The sequence below is a fragment of the Gorilla gorilla genome, chromosome 4, assembly GCF_029281585.2.
Source record: "Gorilla gorilla gorilla isolate KB3781 chromosome 4, NHGRI_mGorGor1-v2.1_pri, whole genome shotgun sequence".
NCBI lineage: Eukaryota > Metazoa > Chordata > Mammalia > Primates > Hominidae > Gorilla > Gorilla gorilla.
In genome coordinates this window covers 117,226,370-117,249,541 of record NC_073228.2, presented here as the reverse complement: position 1 = coordinate 117,249,541, position 23,172 = coordinate 117,226,370, and the positions used below count along the sequence as shown (strand labels likewise).

At 38.0% G+C, this 23,172-nt stretch overlaps 1 protein-coding gene across 4 annotated transcripts in view; it reads left to right on the top strand.

The window, feature by feature from the left end:
* MCC (MCC regulator of WNT signaling pathway) overlaps positions 1-23,172 on the top strand; it is a 481,477-nt gene that overhangs the window by 82,456 nt on the left and 375,849 nt on the right. For all 4 annotated transcript variants that reach the window (XM_055387453.2, XM_055387452.2, XM_063706709.1 and 1 more), the window contains exon 2: positions 20,837-21,081. In XM_055387453.2, the coding sequence (XP_055243428.1) occupies positions 20,837-21,081 (245 nt within the window). The remainder of the gene's footprint in view (positions 1-20,836; positions 21,082-23,172) is intronic.

Sequence of the window (23,172 nt, the reverse complement as noted above, 5' to 3'; positions counted from 1 at the left end):
TTAATTTTTTATTAAAATCAGAGATCTCATCCAAGACAATCTTAAGCTAGCAATGTCTTTCCTTCAGCTGGAAGGAAATAAAATGGTGTAAAGCTGGATTCTAAAATGTAAATTACAGAGAAGAAGATTTGTTTGTAATTAACTTAGTGCTGTTTGTGTTTAACTTCATCATAATTTCTCAGGATGAACAAATTGCACATTCAATAGTGCAGGCAAGAAGTGAGGCTTTTAACAAGTTTGAATGTTCTTTCTCAGTTGTTATTTCTAAGATGAACCTGTGAACTTTTAATTTATATATTGGTTGGAAGTAATTAGCCCTTGAATTGTGTAGCTTTTGAGACATAATTATTTAGAAGGGGGATGGAGTAGAGAGAGCATTTTGATTTTCTGATCATCAGGAGAAAAATAATGCTTTGCATTGAAAATCTTAGAGTGATGCTCAAAAGGAAAATGTAGTCATGTAAACATATGCTAAATACTTGAAATAATATTAATAAGTATTTTTACGGTACAAAACTACAACTTTTTTTTTCTTTTTTCTTTTTTTTTTTGAGATAGGGTCTCGCTCATCACCCAGGCTGGAGTGCAGTGGTGCCATCATGGCTCACTGCAGGCTTGCATTCCTGAGCTCAAAGGATCTTCCCACCTTAGCTTTCTAAGTAACTAGGACTACAGGCACATGCCACCACGCCTGGCTAATTTTTAAAAAGAAAATTGTAGAGATCGGGGTTGGGGGGCGGATGTCTCCCTATGTTGCCCAGGCTAGTCTTGAACTCCTGGCATCAAGAAATCCTCCTGCCTCTGCCTCCCAAAGTGCTGGGATTACAGGCATAAGCCACCGCACCTGGCCCACAGCATATTTCATCTGTTTTTTCCTACCAAACCACCTTGCCTGGCAGATTTTAATACCTTTTTTATCTTTACAAAATTTGGAGAGTGAAAAGAATTCAAATTCTCTCCAACTACCAGGTAATTAAATCCTGCTTAAATATCTTATATACTGATGCTCTTATTACATAAGTCACCTGCAGAAGATTAACTGATACACTTTGGACAACTGAAGTGAACTACTGTCAAGGCCAAGTGTAAATTGCAAGCTACTAAAATATCTTGACAGGATAATAACTGGAATAACCTGTAAGCTGATCCACTGTAAGGAGGCATTTGGTTTTCTTCTTGGCAGGGCACTGGATGCCAAAGCTAAGTTCCTTGGCTTATTTTTCTCTAACATTGCTTTTTAGGTATCAGGATGCTGACTGCCACTATAGAGCTGGTATGTAGCTTTTTAAAAAATGCCTTAAACATACATATGAATAAAAATTCAAATGTATTCAAAAAGGTTAATGGCAGAGTAAGCTTCTGTCCCATCTCTGTCCTCCAGACATGGTCCTCTTTTTACAGTCAGTCACTGGTAACAGCTCCGTAGGTGTCCTTCCAGATGTAGTCTGTGCACATCAAGTCCTGCAGATACATATTTTACTACTACTTTTGTATGTGTCATTGTATGACACGCACTGATCTGCACCTGCCTTTTTTTTTTAACTTTATTGATTTTGGATATTGTGCCACCATTATACAGAGCTGCTTTGTTATTTTGGAAGACTGTTTAGTATTCATGGCGTTGTATAGATGGAGCATAATTTATTTACCAGACCTCCATCAGTGGATATTTAGATGATTTCCAATCTTCTGCTAATATAAATAGTGCTGCATTGAATAACTCTGTTCAGTCATCAACATATCTCTAGGATACATTTCTAGAAATGGAATCGCTGAACCAAAAGAAAAGCAAGTACAATTTTTATTTTTACAAAGACTGCCAAACTGCAGTGAATGTTGCAGCAGGCTGTGAGAGTGACCTTTGCTTTTATACCCTAGATCTGGCCTTTGTCACTGGTGGGCGTTTTTTCTGAACTTGGCCACAGTGTTACATTGGTGACTTTCTGTCTGTGACCAGGACTCATTTTCCCACAATCCTGGCCACTGTATTCTTTTACAGCCATTTGAGGGCATTGCTTTTAAGAAAACAGACTTATTTCTCTATGTGTTTCCTCATAGATGAGGGAAATAAGGGAAGTGTTGATGTTTCAGAGCTGTGAATTTTGGCAGTGCAAAGAAACATTAGAGAGGTTTCCTTGACTTCAAAATTATAGGAGGGGATCTTCTCACCCTCAAATAAAGAAACAAACTGGGCTGGGTGTGGTGGCTCACAGCTGTAATCCCAGCACTTTGGGAGTCTGAGGCGGACAGATCACCTGAGGTCAGGAGTTCAAGACTAGCCTGGCCAATGTGGTGAAATGCCATCTCTACTAAAAATACAAAAATTAGCTGGGCATGGTGACCCATGCCTGTAATACCAGCTACTCAGGAGGCTGAGGCAGGAGAACTGCTTGAACCCGGGAGGTGGAGGTTGCAGTAAGCTGAGATCACACCAGTGCACTCCAGCCTGGGCGACAACAGTGAAGCTCTGTCTCAAAAAAAGATAAAAAGAAACAAACTGAAGTTTTGACATTTTAAAAACCAAAGTGTTGGTGGTGTCATGTAGCTATCACTTTACCATTGAGCCGCTCTACTAACTGGACCTCACATTCTCACCCCTGGGTCTGGCTCCCTGATGGCAATCCCGCTGGGGGCTTACATCTCGCTCCCTCTGCTGCTTCCTTTCCTCCTTCATTTCCCACCTTCCTCTTCTCTCCTTCTTGTCCAAACGGCTTGTTATTACTCCGGCTGGAACTTTACCACCTCTCTCTCAGCCACTATTGTAACACTACAGATCCAGGCCAAACCAGAAGAAGCTCCTTCCTTGTGATGAATGCTTTATAATCTGTGATATGATTTGTACTACAAATTTCTGAAACATGAAGAGCCCCTTTTGTTTAATTACATAGAACACCTAGTTCACAGTACTCATTTAAATATGTGATTGTGGTTAGTTGAAGGATTTTTTATTTCTGGGATTTAACTTTAACTTAGGTATATTTTAAATATAAAACGTTGATGGCATTACTATGAGTTGTTTCCCCAATACAGTGTTTACAAATACTGAAATAGACTTAAATGTTCTTACAGTGTGCTCTTACTTTCCTTAGAATGGTACGTCAAAGTAAACAATGATGGCAAGCTACCATGGCTGATACTGGCATTGTTGCTGTTCTGTGCCATTCCTTCCCACACTGGTCTCTAATCTATAAGGTAAGGGATAGTTTTAGCCATATTCATGACATCTAGAACAGTGCTACTCAGAGTGGGCCACAGACTAGTCTTTTCTTGCCAATCTGCAGCAAGGTAAGTACAAGATGCTGCCAAATTGCTATGAAAGTCTTTGAATACTGAAAGCATAAAAGTGTTCAAATCTTTTATAGCAATTTGGCAGCATTGAATCTCACATTAAAAATTGACCTGTCTCTACAATAAATTTTTAAACAAATTATCTGGGTGTGAAGGCTGAGGCAGAAGGATCACTTGAACCCTGGAGTTCAAGGCTGCAGTGAACTATGATCGCACCACTGCCCTCCAGCCTGGGCGATATCTTCATGTAATACTTGAGGATGTGAGACACAATGACAACATTTCTTGCCTGAGGCTGCTGCCTATGCTGCATTAAATCTCCTCCTTCTCCTTTCTGTCAGACTACAAGCCCTCATTTGCTTCTTGTGCTATAATATTTTGATTATAATCTGAGAGAGTGAGTAGAATAAGACAATATTATACATGAAAAAAATTTGCATTTTTTAACCCTTAAAAAAGTGTAAAGTAGCATTTCACCCATATTATTTTTGCGTTAATGCCATTTTCTAAAACTAAAGTAGTTTGGAAGATATTTAGGAGAACTTTATTGCGGTCACTTTGAAATTAAAAAAAATCCTCCATGTGCTGAGTGTTTTAAAAATTTTTTGGTAGGCCAGGTGCAGTGGCTCACACCTGTATTCCCACCTCTTTGGGAGGCCGAGAGGATCACTTGAGGCCAGGAGTTCAAGACCAGCCTGGCCATCATAGCAAGACCCCATCTTTACACAGAATTTAAAAAATTAGCTGAGTGTGTTTTTGTGCCCCCATAGTCCTACCTACTTGGGAGGCTGAGGCAGGAGGATCACTTGAGCCCAGGAGTTTGAGGTTACAGTAAACTATGATCACACCACTGCATTCCAACCTGGGTGACAGAGGAAGACCGTGTCTCAAAAAAATAGTAATAATAATTTTAAAAATATGTAAAATTTTAAAAATACAAAAATAAAGTTTTTAACTTCTAGAGGAGAATATATATATAAATAAGAAAACCTGGGGAAATTTGCACATGTCACAGTCTCAGCCTCAGGGAAAGGTTTAGGTTTCTGTCCAGGCCAAGGTAAGACCCAAGGAGCCAAAATAAACATTGGGAACATCTATTCTCAGTATGAATGCAACAGTCCCTAACTGTGTGAGCAGAGTCTGGAGGTTCGGAGGTCAGACATAAAGGTTCAAATGATGTGGGAAGCAAGAAATACTGAGAAGGCTGCTAAATGAGAAAGACAATGAGACCAAGGGACAGAGGATTGAGAAGGCTGGTAGCAGGCTCTGTGGATGGGCCACTTCAATTTAAAGAGCCAGGGGTCAAGTACACCTTTGGATCCTAGCCTAAAACATTGCTTAGACTTGGTTATTCTATTGAGTAGTACTTAATGAAAAATTTTGCTTTATCTTCTACCTTTACTCCTTTTCTACAATGGAAAAAATAAACATAATTGTAAGTTTATCATTCACAGTACACTGTGAATCTTTTATATATTAAATACATGTTGTAATATACATCTTTTTACCCTGGTGAAAGAAATTGGGTGTAATTGTCTTTTTATAATAATGGTGTTAAGTGTGTAATTTTCCCATAAAAAGTGTGACCTAAAAAGATCTGAAGGAATAACTATTCTGGAAGTATTATTAAAATACACTTAGAAATAAATTTTTAAAAAGTGGTTCACTTCCCAAATACTTTTATTGCCCCAAAACCTATGTATTAGGCCTCTTCCAAGTATTCCCTCTTTCTATATCTTTCAGACATGACTGCCTTACATAATGTTTGGATCTGGGGTCCATTGCTTAGCTTTAGTGGGATTTTTGGAAGGACACTAATATATTAAGAGCCACTTACTCATTTGTCATACTGACCATTATTGCTAGAATATTCAATTAGTGAGGATTTACTGAGTGCTCACTGTAAGATTCTACATCTGTCACTGAGATTAACAAAAAGGTGCTCTTTGTTCATTCATTCATCCACCAAGCTGTTTAAGTACCTGCTGTGTACCAAGTATGGTGCCAGGAATTTGGGACAGATTTCCTTTTACAAGGCACTGATAGACCCTGTAAAATGAAAATAAGATCTGCTATTGTGAGAATTAAATGAAAAAATATATCTAAAATACTTTGTATAGCCTCTGAATGAGTATTTTTCCCCAAGAATGGCAGAGACTGCTTTTGAGAAGTTTTTACAAATCATTGTGAAGATAGGCTGAGTCTTGCTTAATACCAAATGTTAATTTACTGATTTAAAGAAATAATCCAAGGGGGAAATACATTAAAGTATTTTCTTTCACTACAGTGTCAATAGGAAACATCAAATTAAGAGAGAGCCAAAACAGGCCATGCGCGGTGACTCACGCTTGTAATCCCAGCACTTTGGGAGGCCGAGGAAGGCAGATGACCTGAGGTCAGAAGTTTGAGACCAGCCTGGCCATTATGGTGAAACCCTGTCTCTACTAAAAGTACAAAAATTAGCTGGACATAGTGGCGGGCGCCTGCAATTCCAGCTACTCGGGAGGCTGAGGCGGGAGAATCACTTGAACCCGGGAGGGGAAGGTTTCAGTGAGCCAATATCGCACCACCGCACTCCAACCTGGGCAACAGAGTTAAGACTCCATCTCAAAAAAAAAAAAACAAAAAAAAATGACAAAAAGGAGAGGGCCAAAACAATAAAGAGTAAGAATATTAGGAAACAGTCACATGTAAAAGAACTATAGAATAAAAAGCTGTTAAAAAAACATGTAAACATAATACTTCACTTGTTTGCAGATGCTGTCTTCCTGAATGTTGGCTTTTAGTCATTCTTGACGTTTCACCTGGAAAGGGGAAACTATCATGTCAGTGAATGATCTTAGCTATTCATTATTTCTGTGACCTCTTAGAAAGTTCAGGCCAAACATCAGAAGGAATTAGTATTGCAGTAACTCAAATCTAAGAAGGCAAAGTTGGTGCTTTCTCTAGGAAACATCCTTACCCTTCTGCTTGCCCCAGAAGTCCTATAAATCTTTCAACCAAAATGTTTTCATAAGGGGATGGTGATTTGGACATGAATTTGAATCTGATTTCCTTAATCAAAAAGTGAGTAGTTTTTATATGTTCCATAAGTAGAAATGAATCCAAAATTAGAAAATCAGCTGCAAAATACTTACAAATTTATAATAGTGTTTTTATGTTCTGAGGGAAAAAAAGCTTCTATTTTCCTTATTTACTTAGAATAATGACTTAGTAAATAACCTTAATAATAACTGACCTTTTTTTTATTTTTTATTTTTATTTTTTTGAGACAGAGTCTTGCTCTGTCAGCCAGGCTGGAGTGCAGTGGCACAATCTCTGCTCACTGCAAGCTCCACCTCCCGGGTTCACGCCATTCTTCTGCCTCAGCCTCCCAAGTAGCTGGGACTACCGGTGCCTGCCACCATGCCCGGCTAATTTTTTGTATTTTTAGTAGAGACAGGGTTTCACCTTGTTAGCCAGGATGGTCTCAATCTCCTGATCTCGTGATCCGCCTGCCTCGGCCTCCCAAAGTGCTGGGATTACAGGCGTGAGCCACCGCACCTGGCCAATAACTGACATTTTTAATAATCTCCTTCCTTAACTGATACTATTGCCTGAAGCTGTTTGAAGATATTGTAGACTATTTTATTTTTTCCAGTGTTAGAACTTTCTGTGATGAACAAAACATATTCTATACTTGTGCTGTCCAGTGTGGCTCCTGAGCATCTGAAATGTGGCTGTTGATGTAGTACAACTGAGGAACTGAATTTTTAATTATATTTCATTTTAATTAATTTAAATGTAAACTTAAACAGCCACCTGTGACTAGTGGCTGCCATATTGAACAGTACAGTTCAAGACTACAAATACTAATTCCCAGGGTTAAAATAGACTTCAAAATAAATTGAAATAGGTTTCAAAATAAAGAATATTGAGAAAGTTGCTTATTGGAAATCCTAGTTTTACAAAAAGCTTACATGGGTATATTGCGTGATGCTGAGTTTTGGGATACAATTGAACCCATGACCCAGATAGTGAACATAGTACCCAATAATTTTTCAACCTTTGATCTCCTTCCTCCCTCTCCCATGTAGTAGCTCCCAAGTGTCTATTGTTGCCATCTTTATGTGCATGTGTACCCATTGTTTAGCTCCTACTTAAAAGTGAGAACATGTGGTATTTGGTTTTCTGTTCTTGTGTTAATTCACTTAGGTTAATGGCCTCCGGCTACATTCATGTTGCTGCAAAGGACATGATTTCATTCTGTTTTATGGCTGCATGGTATTCCATGGTATATATGTACATTTTCTTTATCCAATCCATCACTGATGAGTACCTAGGTTGATTCCATGTCTTTGCTATTGTGAATAGTGCTGTGATTAGCATACAAGTGCACGGGTCTTTTTGGTAGAATGATTTATATTCCTTTGGGTATATACCCAGTAATAGGATTGCTGGGTCGAATAGTTCCATGTTTAGTTCTTTGAGAAATCTCCAAACTGCTTTCCACAGTGGCTGAACTAATTTACATTCCCACCAACAGTGCACAAGCGTTCCCCTTTCTCCACAGCCTCACTGACAAATGTTATTTTTTGATGTTTTAACAATAACCATTCTGACTAGTGTGAGATGATACCTCACTGTGGTTTTGATTTGCATTTCAGTGATGATTAGTGATGTTGAGCATTTTTTCATGTTTGTTGGCCACTTGCATGTCTTCTTTTGAGAAGTGTCTGTTCATGTCCTTTGCCCATTATTTAATGAAGTTATTTGTTTTTTGCTCACTGATTTAAGCTCCTTATAGATTGTGGATATTAGACCATTGTTGGATGCATAGTTTGTGAATATTTTCTCCCATTCTGTAGGCTGTCTCTTTACTCAGTTGATAGTTTCTTTTGCTGTGCAGCAGCTCTTTTGTTTAATTAGGTCCCACTTGTCAATTTTTATTTTTGTTGCAATTGCTTTTGAGGACTTAGTCATGTATTCTTTTCCAAGGCCAATGTTCAGAAGAGTATTTCCTAGGTTTTCTACTAGGATTTTTATAGCTGTGGGTCTTCTACTTAAGTCTTCAATCCATCTTGAGTTAATTTTTGTATATGGTGATAAGTAAGGGGACAGTTTCATTCTTCTACTTATAGCTAGCCACTTATCTCAGCATCATTTATTGACCAGGGAGTCTTTTCCCCATTGAAAAAGCTTATATTTCAATATTCCATTAGGCTTGACATTTCAAAAATAATCTTTATAATATAAATTAGGTGACTTAAAATGTTTATTCTTTGTTTCAATCTTGATTTTTGTTTTGTCTTTCCTATTTTTCTGTATTTTTTTCAAGTTGGTAACCACAACCAAAAGCGTTTTTTCAGATATGAGAATTAGACCAATAGTTTCATCATTTCTAGCAGAATGTTTTATTAGAAACACAGAGTGACAGAGTAAGAGAGAGAACGAATGCATGGGCTCAACGTCATGCCAGTGTAGGATGTTAATTACTTTGGCAGACTTGGTGAGTGCTTTAAGACAGTGGGAGGAGCCAAGATGAATTCAGTTAATTCCTTCAGATGCATGTCATATGGCATTTTGTTTGTTTGTTTAGGTAATGTTGGAATTGATTTTCCCTTTCCTTCATAACTCTTCGTGTTATTATCACATGTGTTTCCAGACTACAGCTGACCTTTTTTTAATTAAAAGCTGAATTTTTAAAAGGGGCTGAGGTGCATTTATCCATAGCAGTGTCTCTCTGGTTTCCCTTTTTAACATTAAAACTCCATTTTAAATTGTAGAATATAATTTTTATGCCCCTAAAGAAAGTTATCTGTTGATTCACTGAATACTATATCTGCCAGGTTGCCTTCTTCTTTTGTAAAATTTCAGTTAAGTGGAATATTTGGAATCATGGGCTTCTGGTTGATCAAAAGCAAAAGAAGAAATTACTATTCATTTATTATTTATTTACCAAGTACCTATTATATGCCAGGTATCATTCTTGGTATTGGGAATACAACAGTGAAGAAAATAGACAAAATTCTCCATCCTTGGGGAGCTTAAATTCCAGAGGAATACTTTTGTTTTCCTACTTCTATAGAGGATTTTTTCAAAATAATCTATTTTATTTTATCTTGCAAGTACATAAATGACCACAATATGGTTTGTCACCCAGGCTGGAGTGCAGAGGCACGATCTCAACTCACTGCAGCCTCTGCATCTTAGGTTCAAGCAATCCACTGCCTCAGCCTCCCGAGTAGCTGGGGTTGCAGGTGTGTGCCACCACATCTGGCTATTTTTTTTTTTTGTATTGTTAGTAGAGATGGGGTTTCACCGTGTTGGCTAGGCTGGTCTTGAATTCTGGCCTCAAATGATCTGCCCGCCTTGGGCTCCCAAACTGCTGTGATTATAGGCATGAGCCACTGTGCATGGCTCGGTTTTTTTGTTTGTTGGTTTTTGAGACAGTCTTATTCTTTCGCCCAGGTTGGAGTGCAATGGCACAATGAGGGCTCACTGCAGCTTCCACCTCCTGGGCTCAGATGATCCTCTCACCTCAGACTCCCAAGTAGCCGGGACTACAGGCATATGCCACCATACCCAGCTAATGTTTGTATTTTTTGTGGAGATGGGGTCTTGCCATGTTGCCCAGGCTGGTCTCAAACTCCTGAGCTCAAGCAATCCTCCTGCCTCGGCCTCCCAAAATGCTGGAATAACAGGCATGAGCCACTGCACCCAGCCTTGTTTGTTTTTGATCACTAAGACTCCTGAGTGTCCTGAAAACCCTCATTCCTTAGGACTGTTGATATAGGACAGAAGTTCTCTGAACTACTTAGGAAGCCTTTTAACAAATACTGATGCTGCCTTCCCCTTTCCCATTTCCCAGTCCCCCACCCCCACCATTCTGATTTAGTTGCATGGGCCATGGAGCATAAGCATCAAAATATTTTAATTAACCACCCCAGGCAATTATGAAGAGTTGAGCATCATAATTAATATCTATTTATATAGAAAGTTTAGATTACTGACTTGAATGGTATGGAGCCCAGCATATGTAAACCAAAAAGTATCTGAGACAGGTCTCAATCAATTTAGAAGTTTATTTTGCCAAGGTTAAGGGTGCATGGATTTTGAAGGCTTCAGTATTTAAAGCGAAACAGCAGCCTGGGGCCAAAGAGGGAGGGTATGGTCACCTTACTGAATCCATATATTGCAAGAGAAAAGGAGCAGGTAGGGGAATAGTCAATTACATATACGCCTGGTGCTCAGTAAATTGGCACTTTAAATAAGATAAGGTGAACATAGAGTAGCTACCTGTGGAGATATTTAACTTTTTATCTGTAGCTATCTGCTTAGGAACAAAAGGAAAGGCAGCTTCTTGCATGACTCAGCTTTCAGCTTAATTTTTTTTTTCTCTTGGCATAGTGAAATTAGGGTCCCAAGTTTTTATTTTCTTTTCATACATGTATACTAGAAGATATTTAAAAACCTAATGATATCAACTTGTTTTGTTTTAATTTGTGATTACAAAATGAAGTGTGCAAAAAGTACAGGAGAAATGGCATTAAAGTTTTCATGTTTTAGGTTCTCTTTTCACCTCTTTTACCTCAAGTCTAACATTATATTTACCCACGTATTCATTTATTTGTTATGCATTTATTTAGCACTTACTGTATACCAGGTGTTACAGACTCAAAGATAATGAACAAGGAATGAACTTTGTCCTCTAGGAATTTACAGCCTAGTACAGATTTGCAAACTTTTTCTGTAAAGGGTCATATAGTATATATTTTTGGTTTTGTGGGCCATATGGTCTCTGTCACAATGATTCAACTCTGCTATTATAGCAAAAAAGTAGTCATAGACATTACATAGATAAATGGGCATGCTCTGTTCCAATAAACTAGATTTACAGAAACAGGAAATGATCTAGATTTGGCTGCAGGTCTTACTTGCCAACCTCTGGTTTACTAGAAGTGAGATAAAATAAATCAGTCATTACTATAGAGTGGGGTAAGTGATCGAAGCTTGAGCAATTACTTTGATAAGATAATGAAGAGCTATCAAATTAGACTGGGAGTTATGTGAGATACAGAAGATTTCTGAAGGAGACGCTGTTCAAGGGACTTATGAAACATGCGCTGGAGTTTGAAGAAAGGGAAAGAAAAGGATGTTCTGAGCAGAAGGACAAACATGTGCAAAGCAGGAGCATGTAAAATAACAGTGCCCGTTTATATAAGCTAAAAGAAATTTGGCGGCTGGAATGAAGGCTACCTACTTCAGCAAGAAGATGAGACTAGAGAGGTAGGCCCAGCTATGTTCTGATGGGCCTTGGCTATGAAGTGAGAAACTTGGGTATGAAGCTAAAAGTCTTGTGGGGAGCAAATAAAGGATTTTAAGCAGGAAAGAGTAACAGAATTTGTTGGCTGCCTGTTGGAAAGAGTGAGACCAATTAGGAGACCAATGCAGTAAACCAGGTGGAAAATGTTGAGAGGTAGGGATGATCAGGACGGAATGGATGTGAGAGCTATTTAGACAATAAAAGCTCCAGTCCTTGGTAATTGAGTATGGGGATAACCAAGAAAAAAACATCCTAGATAACTTCTAGATTTCCAGCATGGGTGACTGGATGGTATAATTTATGTAGATAGAAGGAGAAAATTTGGGAAAGGGTACGAGATGATGAATTAAGCACAGGACTTTGAGTTCAAGATAAATATATGACAGTCAATTGTATCTACCCAGTAGAAAATGGATTGCTACTTAATTGAAGGTAGAAATTTGGTAGTCAGCCATACATAATGGTAGATTAAAGCCACAGATTTAGATTAGATTATCTGTAGAGAGTTTTAGAGTGAAAAAACAGAGGGCCAAGGATATGACTCTAAGATAGCATGTATTTAAGGACAAGAATTCTGATATGGACCTTTCATACAGAGATGGGAGAAACCAGAAGACAGAGTTTAACAGACTGAAGGAAGAGTTTCAAGAAGGCAGCAGTCGGCATTAAGCACTGAAGAGAAAGAAAGAAATGTGTCTCTGGGATTATATGTTATGAATGCCTTTGCAGAAAAGAAAATGAGGACATAGGGAATACTCTCTATGTAGGGAATTAGACTACTGTCTCTAGAAACATAGCCAAAGCGTGAGCAGCTCAGACACTGCTAGTGGGACTATAAATGTGATGTTTCTCGAAGGATGTTGAGAAAACTATATTGAGAGATTGAACCTTTTAACAATGAGTAATTCCACTCCTAGAAAATCATACCAGGAAAATAACCAGATGCTCTCTAGTCTGTAAGGATGAACAAAAGTTCCAAAATGACATTTTGGATCATTCATCTAATTTGATTAACTCCAAGGGTCATGTCCTGTAAACACTTATTGATATGAATGACATTATTTTAAACATTTTCCCCTCCAACTATAGCCTCAAACCAAACTTATTTTGAATCGGCTTTATATATATGTTAGATTTTTAAATTAAGAGACATTTTAAATATTGAAAGTTACAGAGTATGTAATTAACACATATGTATCATACCCAGATTGCAGAGAAGTTATTATATTTGTCCACAGCTCTTAAAAACAACATTACAAATGCATGTCAAGCCCCCTTTGTGCCTTTCCCTAATCCTGTTCTTCTCCCTCTCTCACCTCTTTACAGTTGAGATTTATGCTTCTTGACCTTGTTTTTATTACTTGCCTATGTGTAAATCTATACACAGTTTATAGCATTGTTTGTATATTTTTAAACCTTTGATTAATACTGTCATATTGTTTATGTCATTCTTCAACTCGATGTCTTTACTCACTACTGTTTTTGAGATTTTTTATGATGATACATTGTAGATGCATTTCTTTCAAACCTACATTCTATTGTATTTCATTATGTGATGCCACTTCAATTTGTATATATACGTATTTTCTGTTGATAGGCATCTGGACTAGTTATTTAACATCTCTGTTCCTCAATTTCCTCACTTATAAATGGAGATAATAATGGTACCAACCTCATGGAGTGGTGCTGAGCATTAAATTAATTAATATATATAAAGGACTAGCTCAAGCCCTGGCATACAATAAACATCCAGTGTGTATTAGCTATTATTATAAATACGACTATTAATATTATTGTTAACCTCTTCTCAATTCTTTGCTGTTACAGATATTGTTCATGTCTCCTCTATTTATGCATAAATTTCTTGAGCACATGTAACTAAAAGTTGAATTTCTGGTTGAAGGGTATGCTTGAATCTATTTTTTTTTTTTTTTAGATGTTGCCAGAGTCCTCTCAAGAGGTGGTACCAGCTTTTCTTCCACCAATACCATGTGAAAGTTTCTGTTTCCTTGTCAGCACTTGGTATTGTAAGACTAATGTTTTTGGCAATCCATTAGATACTAAAATGGCATCCAGTTTCTAAAATTATGTTTTCCTTATACTTAGTGAGGTTAGGAATCTTTTTATATCTTCATTGGCCATTGGGGTTTTCTTTTCTGTTGACTGTTCACGTCATTTGCCCATTTTTTCTTACTTTTTCTTTATTTTTAAAGACGGGGTCTCACTTTGTTGCCCAGGCTGGAGTGCAGTTGCTATTCATAGGCAATCATAGCTCACTATGGCCTTGAACTCCTGGCCTCAAGGCATCCTCCCTTCTCGTCCTCCCAAGTAGCTGGGATTACAGGCACATGCCACCATGCCTAGCCTTGCCCATTTTTCTACTGGGTTGTTATATTTTCCTTATTGCATTGTGGAATTCTTTATCTAAATACAATCTTTGTCATATCTCAAATTACATTAATAATCTATTTGGTTTTTTAAAATTTGAAAACATTACTTTAATAAAAACTATTCATGCATATGGGAAACAACAAAATAAAATTGTACAGAAGAGTTTGTGACAAAACACAAACCTCCTGCCCTACCTCCCTCTCCACACCCATGCCTAGTCCCCAGAGGCAAAGTCTTGGTACCATTTGTGCTTCTAGTTCTCCTGATCATTTCTTCCATAACACGGAAAAATATGCTAATACTTCTGTATCCTGATGACCAGCTTTTTTTTCTTTTTCCCCAGAGACAAGGTCTCTCTGTGTTACCCAGGCTGGAGTGCAGTAGTACAATCATAGCTCGCTGCAGCCTCCAAACTCCTGGACTCAAGTGACCTTCCTGCCTTAGCCTTCCAAGTAGCTGAGACTACAGTGTGCACTACCATGCCTGGCTAATTTTTTCAATTTTTTTTGTGAAGATCAATGTCTCACTTTGTTGCCCAGGCTAGTTTCGAACTCCTGGCTTCAAGTGATCCTCCTGCCTTGGCCTTTGAAAGTGCTGGGATTACAGGTATGAACCACTATGCTCAACCCTGATTACCAACTTTAGACAATATCTCCGTATTCCATGCTAGGAAAAGGAAGTACAGCCACTGTTTTCAGCCCCACTTCTCATTCTCACAATTCATCACACTGGCTGGCTATAAACCCAGAACCTTCAGCGTTTTAGTACCACCCAGCAGCTCCCCTGCTGCATATTCTAGGCAAGGATTTCTAGCACCTGTATCATCCATCATCATGCTCCCATCTCTTTTGTGTCTCTCTGAAATTTGTTGAAATTTCCTATATTTAATAACTTCTTCTCCTTTTTTCTTAAATATGGTTTTGTTTGCTTATTTGCTTATTGTTTTGTACTTCACTCTACTTATTTCGTAAGAAGCAATGATGAAAGAAAGGCAAATGCATTTATTCCGTTCAACAGCTGTACACAGAAATTACCAACTATAGCCCGGAAACCTGTTACTTTTTATGACCTAATTATAATTTTTCATACTTTCAATATTTGTAGAACTGAAATTAGAGACTTCTAAATTACATTTTTTGTGTGACTCAAATTGAAGATTTGGGGCAAAATAAGTTTTTAGATTTTTTTGTAGTCTTTCATGAGCAACTATTTCTGGACTACCTACTAGGTTCAGGGGTCTCTGTTAGTTGAGAATTTCGAACAAAAGCATGTAACCTACTACTTAAATTGCCTCTGTATAGCCCTCATTCCAACTGGGTTTGGGATTTATTATCATTGCGGGGAAGAATAGTGTTTTTCTCTGCCCCTGAGCCTGAGAGACCAAAGCCCATCTTTCCCATTATACATCCCCAAGATTAGGCTGCAAATTTACTTGAATGACAAATAGTTTTACTGAATTTTCACTTCATACCCAATTTCTTTATAAGTTAAAGAAAGAATAGCCAAGAGAAAAAGAAGACTTTTATATATAGAAAATAATAGCTGTTCATTGTGAAACCATGCAGTTTTGAGTGAGAAGCATCAATCTTGAAATGACTGAAGTCATTTTAGTTCTGCTGTCTGGTGATTGGTGTTCTCTAAGAGCTAAATATTGCCTGACTTGGCCAGCTCCTCTGATACAAACTGAGGTCTTTTTCTTTCTCATGTTATGATGATATCATCTGAAGATAAGATATATATGCATGAATATGAGTATGAAACACCTTTTAAAGCATTTGTAACAATAACGACTTAGAGGAAAAAATGTTCAGTACAATTTTGTGTAATTCACCAGATATTCACTGTGGTTATTGCTAGGTAAAGGGATTGCATGTAAGCTGTATTTTCTTTCTGCTTGTCTACATTTTCTACAATGAATATGTGTTTTCTGAAATAATATACAAAAGCTTTATTTTTTTTCAAGGCAGAACACTTACATGATGTTGTTTTTGCTACTGACATAGTTCTCTGCTGGACTATCTTAGTTTTGGACAGTCTCAATTTAGTATCTCTTCCTCTGAAAAACTTTCCTTGCCTAGGGCAGAGAAATGTCCTGCTGTTCTGTCACTAAGGCTACAGGGTTATTAGTGTTTTATGGAGGCCATTGGTCATTCATACTTACTGAGCATCCCGTGTGCTGCATTCTGTGGGAAAATACAAAGACAAGTATATGGTGGAAAATATCCAAAGTGGGGACCCTCTTTAAAAGAAAGATCATTTTCAACTTCTGAGAGTTTATGTATCAATCCATCAAAACAAATGTGATGGAGTCTGCTGTGCATGTGGTGGTGTGCTGGGTGCTGAACACATCTCAAAGGGAATTGACGTAGCATCAACACTGGCTGCCAGGAGCTCATGGTCATATTGGGAAGATAAGGATTGAATATGTGAAAACAATTTTTAAAAAGAGAGAGAGAGAAAGAAATCAAAGTTAAGTACAGTCCAAAAGCTGTCACAAAACTGTAAATAATCACCAAATGACTGGTGCAGGTACTAAATGTTATCAGAAGGAAAAGACCACCATGGGGCTGAGCAGGCTGCCAGGACTGCATGGAAGTGGAAGGCATTGAGTTGAAATTGGAAGCTAGAAGGTGTCTTTAGGCCTGTGTGTTCAGAATCCTAGAATTTTATTTCCGCCACATTCTGTTGGTCAAAGCCAGTCTCAAGGCCAGCCCAGATTCAAGGGCAGGGAAATAGCCTCCACCTATTGATGGGAGGAATGGCAAAGGCATGCTGTAAAGAGGCATAGTCACAGGGGACTGTACGTCATTGAAGGCCATTTGTAACAACCTGGCAAGGTGGCGTATGGAAATACCCTGCGATTCAAGTTCTCCAGACTTAGCTCTTGATATAAAGGAGAGCTTTTATAATTTTCTTCCTCTCCTGTAACTTTGTTTTCTCATCTTGTTGGTAACAAAATGTAACTTTATATTCTCATTCATGTGTAACAGAAGGATAACACATATATAGATGAATGTAATTTTCTGGTTTGATATAAAAGCATTGTTAATTCATGACCTTTGATAATCAAGCTGCTCATGTTAGTGCTGTCCCTAATTGTTTCCTCATGCCAAAATGTACCTGTTATTAATGTCCGAGATGCTAGATGATAGCATGGAAAGGGCAAGAGCTCTAGAATCAGACCGATTTGGTTTAGATTTCCAGGCTGTGCCTCATACTGTCTCTGACTCTTTCAACTGTCATATCATAATCTGTAAAATGGGGACATGTTAGTCTATTCTTGCGTGGCTGTAAAGAAACACCTGAGGCTGGGTAATTTATAAGGAAAAAAGGCTTATTTTGGCTCACTGTTCTGCAAGCTGTATAGGAAGTATGATGTTGGCATCTGCTTCTGGTGAAGGCCTCAGGACACTTCCAATCATGGCGGAAGGCAAAGGGGAACCAGCATGTCACATAGCAAGAGAGGGAGCAAGGTGGGGGAGGAGGTGTCAGGCCTCTTTAAACAACCAGCTCTTGTGTGAACTAACAGGGAGAGAACTCACTCATCACCAAGGGGATGGTGCTAAACCATTCATGAGGGATTAACCCCCGTGACCCAAACACTTCCTACCAGGCCCCACCTCCAACATTGTAGATTACATTTCAACATGGAATTTGGAGAGGATGAACATCCAAACCATATCAGGGGATAATTGTAATTCCCCTGCAGGCTTGTTAGTTATTATTGTTAATTTTGTATTTCTATACTGAAAGAATTTAGCTTGAATTTAGTTTTTAAAAACTAGTACTTCTATTTAAAACTTACAATTTGACTTAATTTGGTAGAGTGCAATGAATGTATTTTGGCTTTGATCTTTTATATCAGCCTCTCAACAGCCTACACGTTTAAAATTAAAATTCAGTGTTACACATTCTACTCTGAGTTGGTATTTCTAGACCACAGTTACTTCTTTGCAGCTGTTTCTTGTAGAATGGGGCTTCTCAAGCCTGGATAGAGCTGAGTTTCTCACCAGGGTGCCCAATATATGTAAGTGGGCTGCCAGCAGGGAGGAAGGGTGGGCCTCTGTGGACAGATTGTACCACTTAGTGAGGTAGTCAGTTCCGTTCAGTATTCTTTTCCCCTGAGCAGATCACAATTCATTTTTAAAGCCCTAATCATGAAACTGGGGTATTATGAAAGATCTATGATCAACAATTATAAAACAACCATAATAATGGCTACTGTTTATTGAGTACTTAATATGTGCCAGGAACTATGTTAAGTGCTTTCTATGTATTATTTCATTTCTTTTCAGAGCAGCCCTATGAGGTAGGTACTGCTACTGTCCCCATTTTAAAACCTACAATGACATATCAATTTGTGAAAGTAGTATAATACACTGTGAAAAGTGAAAATACACAGACAGGAAAAATGAATACACCATATTTTTACCAATCAGAGAATATTAATGTTAACATTACATGAACTTCTGGAATTTAGAAAACCTCTTTATTTTTTGCTAAGCCTAAATTTAAGACTATTCTCTAAATATCTAAAAAAGAAATCCTTATTTTAGAAAGTATAATCTGAACCCTGAACTCAGAGTAAAAGCAGGATCCTTTCTTTCTGTTTGTATTCCTGCTTTAGCAATCCTAATCATCCCTAACTCTTGGATGAATCTGGCTGAATATCAGGTAGGTCTTATATGAAAATATTATATGAAAATATTACTTTAAAAACCAAACAAACATTTTTCCAGTTTATCGATTAGCTACTGATGGAAGAAAAATCACAAAATCTGAGCTTAAGAATGAACTTTAATTTGCATGAACAATAAGAACTTACTTTTGATCACACATTTTGGGGTCAGCTGGAATGACTTTTCTTAAGCTATGAGTCTTCAGATAGATTGGGGTGGCTTATTTTGAGACCCAGGCTAGATACAGGGATAATGGCTACCATGGTATGTTTTTCTCCTAATGATGACTGAAGCAAAAGGGGACAAGCTCAACAGTATAGGCACTTGTCCAGTAATATCCGAGGGGCCAAAGCAAGTTAGATGTGAAGCCTGAAGTTAAGGGATGGGAAAGGACACGCCTACCAAGAATGTCCTTGGCCCTGAGACCAAGGCAAGGGTATATACTTTTATAACACTACTGTGGGATAATGAAAGATTAGGACTAATATTAATAATTTAACCTGCCATACCCACTTCCATGTATATATTTATTCCTATCCTCATGCATCTACTTTACAAATATATGTGTGTGTGTATGTGTATGTGTATATGTGTGTGTGTATATACACAGATGCAGAGGCATATATATATATGATATACATATGGACACAGACACACATGTACACAGAAGATAAAACATGTAGCTATGTGTAAAAATTCTTTATAAAACATGAAAATGGGATAGCATATGGAAGCAGAGTGATGAGCTAAAAAGGCTGGTGGCATAGGCCTGGCATAAATGGAAAGGTCTTGGAGTCTTTTACATTTATTTAGAAACACCATAAAGAGCAAGTATAAAAGCATTTCGGGGAGAAGACTAACCTAAATTTGATGATAACTCAGACCCTGGAAACTTGGGGAAGGGGACAAGGGCAGAGGTGGGGGAGGGGAGTGCAGGGCACAGAATTAGGGATAAGGAGGAGTGAATGAGAAGATATTAAAAATGCCCACAATTTTGTGAGCCCAGGGAATTTGAGAGAGACCATAGTGACATTGACCAGGAGACAGAATTTGTGAAGGGTGACTTGAAGAGTGGTCTTAGCATGATTAGGTTTCAGGTATCAGCAAACATCAAACTGGTTATATTCTCCAGATAACTGAACTTTGGTAGTATGTTGAGACAGGCACACTAATTAGCTTTGTTTGTGACAATGAACAAATTTCTAATGTCTCTTCCAGCACTTAAATTCTACAGTCCTTTGACCTTTGTTGAAACCTGCAGTTGGAGGAATATGAGCAAAATATTTGCTAAAGGAGGTTAGGTAGAGAGAAAAGAACAAGACTTGTATGTCAGGGATCAAACTGATGTCCTCCACATAAATGTTCTTGGTCAGCATAGGGTTATTGTTCTTGTTATTCTTTTTGAAATTCTTTTTTATTTTTCTTTTTTTAAATTTGAGACTCTATAGGCTGGATACGCTTCTCTAGTCCAGCCACAGACCCCACCAAGCCCTCTTATCTTAGATCTATCCACTTCACACATTTACATTAAATCTAGTCCTGGAAGACATTGAGATTTTGATCCCTGCTCTTAGTCTTAGGGCTCACTGATTGCTTGTGGGAAGGTGGAAAATACTCAAAAGCAGGAAAAACCAAAGGTAGCTAAGCATTGAACTACGAAAGTCAAGATTAAATGATGTTTTAAACAAGTACTAAAGTTAGCTGATTGGTCCAGAAAGCTGAAAATCAAGCTTGTTAAAATCTCTGTTGGTTCTTTTATAACTTGACTAGATTTTGGACTCTGCCAAGAGTAGACATAATGTCTGTTCTATGTTCTGAAACTTTATCTTACAGTGAGATTACAGTGCTATGCTCTTCAGGTGTAAAGAAAGAACTTTATAATCCTCAATTTCAAAACAAAGAAAGGGAGAGAAGGGTGTGGAGACAGGAAGAAAAAGAGAACAAAAGGTTAAAAGTTGCCTCACCATTCCAAATAATAGAGTTTTTGTTTAGAATAACCCAAATGAAACATGTTTTTTTCATACACTTATCACTTTTCTAGAAACAATGAGAAAGTTGAAAATAGGTCTAGTATGTGAATATATTTAAGAAATACCTTTTTTTTTCATTAACCAGTTTCTCTAGCTTAAATGTCACTCATAACACATTTTCTTCTATTCAACCCCTTCTGCAGAAATGACTTGCTAATGGTCTGTCGCCAGTTGAATATGGAAGAGTCTGTGGCTGAGATCATGAACCAATTGGGAGCAGATGAAAATGGGAAGATTTCCTTTCAGGATTTCACAAGATGCCGCATGCAGCTTGTTCGAGAAATTAGGAAGGAGGAAGTAGATCTTTCTGCAAAGTCAGACAACTCCTGTACAAAGAAGCTGAGGGATAGAATTGCTTCCTGGCCCACGAGCAGTGACAACAGTTTGGGTAGGTATAACCAGGTGGCAGTTTTATGGCACTCCACTGGCCTTGCCTGTGATCTCTCATTAAATGAGAATAGCCTCCCCATCTTGGGGCCACAGCCTCAGCTCATACTGAGGCTGCCCTCCTGGCCACACTTTCCCTGGGGGAGTGCTCACTGTTTCCCCCAGTTCTGTCTGATGGCTTCACACTTCCCAGCTTGCTGCTTTCTTTATTTTGCTTCTTCCATTTTCCAAGTATAATAATGCATTCAAGTAGCTATTATGGAAGAAGGGCAAATGCATAAGAAAGGTAGTAACTGCATCAGCAGGCCTCAGAAGCTCTTTGGGGAGGAAGTTTCAAGGTTACATGCAGAGGCTTTTAAAAGCAATTTTTTTGGGGGGCGGGGGACGGAGTCTTGCTCTGTTGCCCAGGCTGGCGTGCAGTGGCGGGATCTCGGCTCACTGCAACCTCTGCCTCCCGGGTTCCCGCCTTTCTCCTGCCTCAGTCTCCTGAGTAGCTGGGACTACAGGCACCTGCTACCACGCCCAGCTAATTTTTTGTATTTTTAGTAGAGACCGGGTTTCGCCGTATTAGCCAGGATGGGGTCTTGATCTCCTGACCTCGTGATCCACCTGCCTCGGCCTCCCAAAGTGCTGGGATTACAGGCGTGAGCCACTGCGCCTGGCCTAAAAGCAATTTTTTAAATTTAATATTAAAATCGTTTTCTATAAAGATGGTTTTTCTGTTCATAAGTTTATATTTCCTGCTGGTGCAAGATAAGCAGTTGGAAAGAAAGTTCTTAATACTGTTGATAATTATTGAAATTGGGTGATGGGAACATGGGGTTTCTTGTATATATTTTTGAGTACTCAGTTATACATATTTTTTAGTATGTTTGAGATTTTACATAATAAAAAGTTAAAAAGGAAAGAAAGGAGACATCTTAAAGGGTAGCCTTGACAAAGAGACAGAAGAAAGTATCTGAATTTTCAGGGTTTGTTTTTCCTTGAAAATGTGTCTTTGATCTCATTGTTTCTCTGCTAGGTAGATCTATTGGCAAGAAGTAAAGGGTCGTATTAGTTGTCCCTGTCCAAATGAGCATAGATAATTGTGTAGTGCCACATACACACACATCTTTAAACAATGCTTCTTATTATTGAGTAATGGAAACAATAAAAATGTCCACGTATACTCCATGCGTTACTACGTTCATATATTCTACTTTAGCAGCAAATCAGATGTCTGGTAATGCATGTGCTCTTAACGTAATATGTAGAAATACTTAATATTGAAATACAAACTTTATGAGTATTCAAGTAATATATGTTCATTATAAAAAAACACGGGGAAAAAAGGCAAGCAGAAGAAAATAAAAATCATCCTAATCCTACCACCTGGAAATAATAACTACTGCCTACATTTGATATACTTACTTCTGGAATCTTTTCCTCTCCCTCTGTCTCTCTCGTCATGTGTGTGATTTGTGTTTTACTAATTTTTCCACATATCTTCTGCATATTTTGTATCTTGCAGTTTTTCTTTTGCATTTTCTTCATGCTTTTAATGGTATTTGAAAGCATGATTCGTAAGTTTGCATGACACAAAATAGACACTCAGTAAATATTTATTAAATGATGAAATGAAGGAATTTTTTCTGCTAAGCTGTATTTTCAGATTTTTCTGCCAAGAACATGGATTTCTTCTATAAACACATAAGTGTACACACGTACATAGTTGAAGTGTTAAGTACATTGTGGAACACCCCAACCAATAATTGCATACTATATAGCATTAAAATAATGTGTAAATGTGTATCAAAATATGTACACAGAAGGAAATTTTTTGTGAAAAAAAATTGTTTATGTGTAGTAGATATTTATAAAAATCCTAAAAGGAACTGGTTTGAAAGAATTGCTGCACACATCTAATTGGTTTGACCAGCTTGGAAGACTGTCCTGACCAGAGAAAGGATTGAAAAACAATACCCTTTCATCCTTTTATATAACCTTATACCCTTGGGAAAAGAGGTGGTAACTGACAGGAGGTGATTCATAAAACATGTCCTGAACTGAGGAAGTGCCAGCGGCTGTGAAACCTCCTACCACTTTCTCCTGG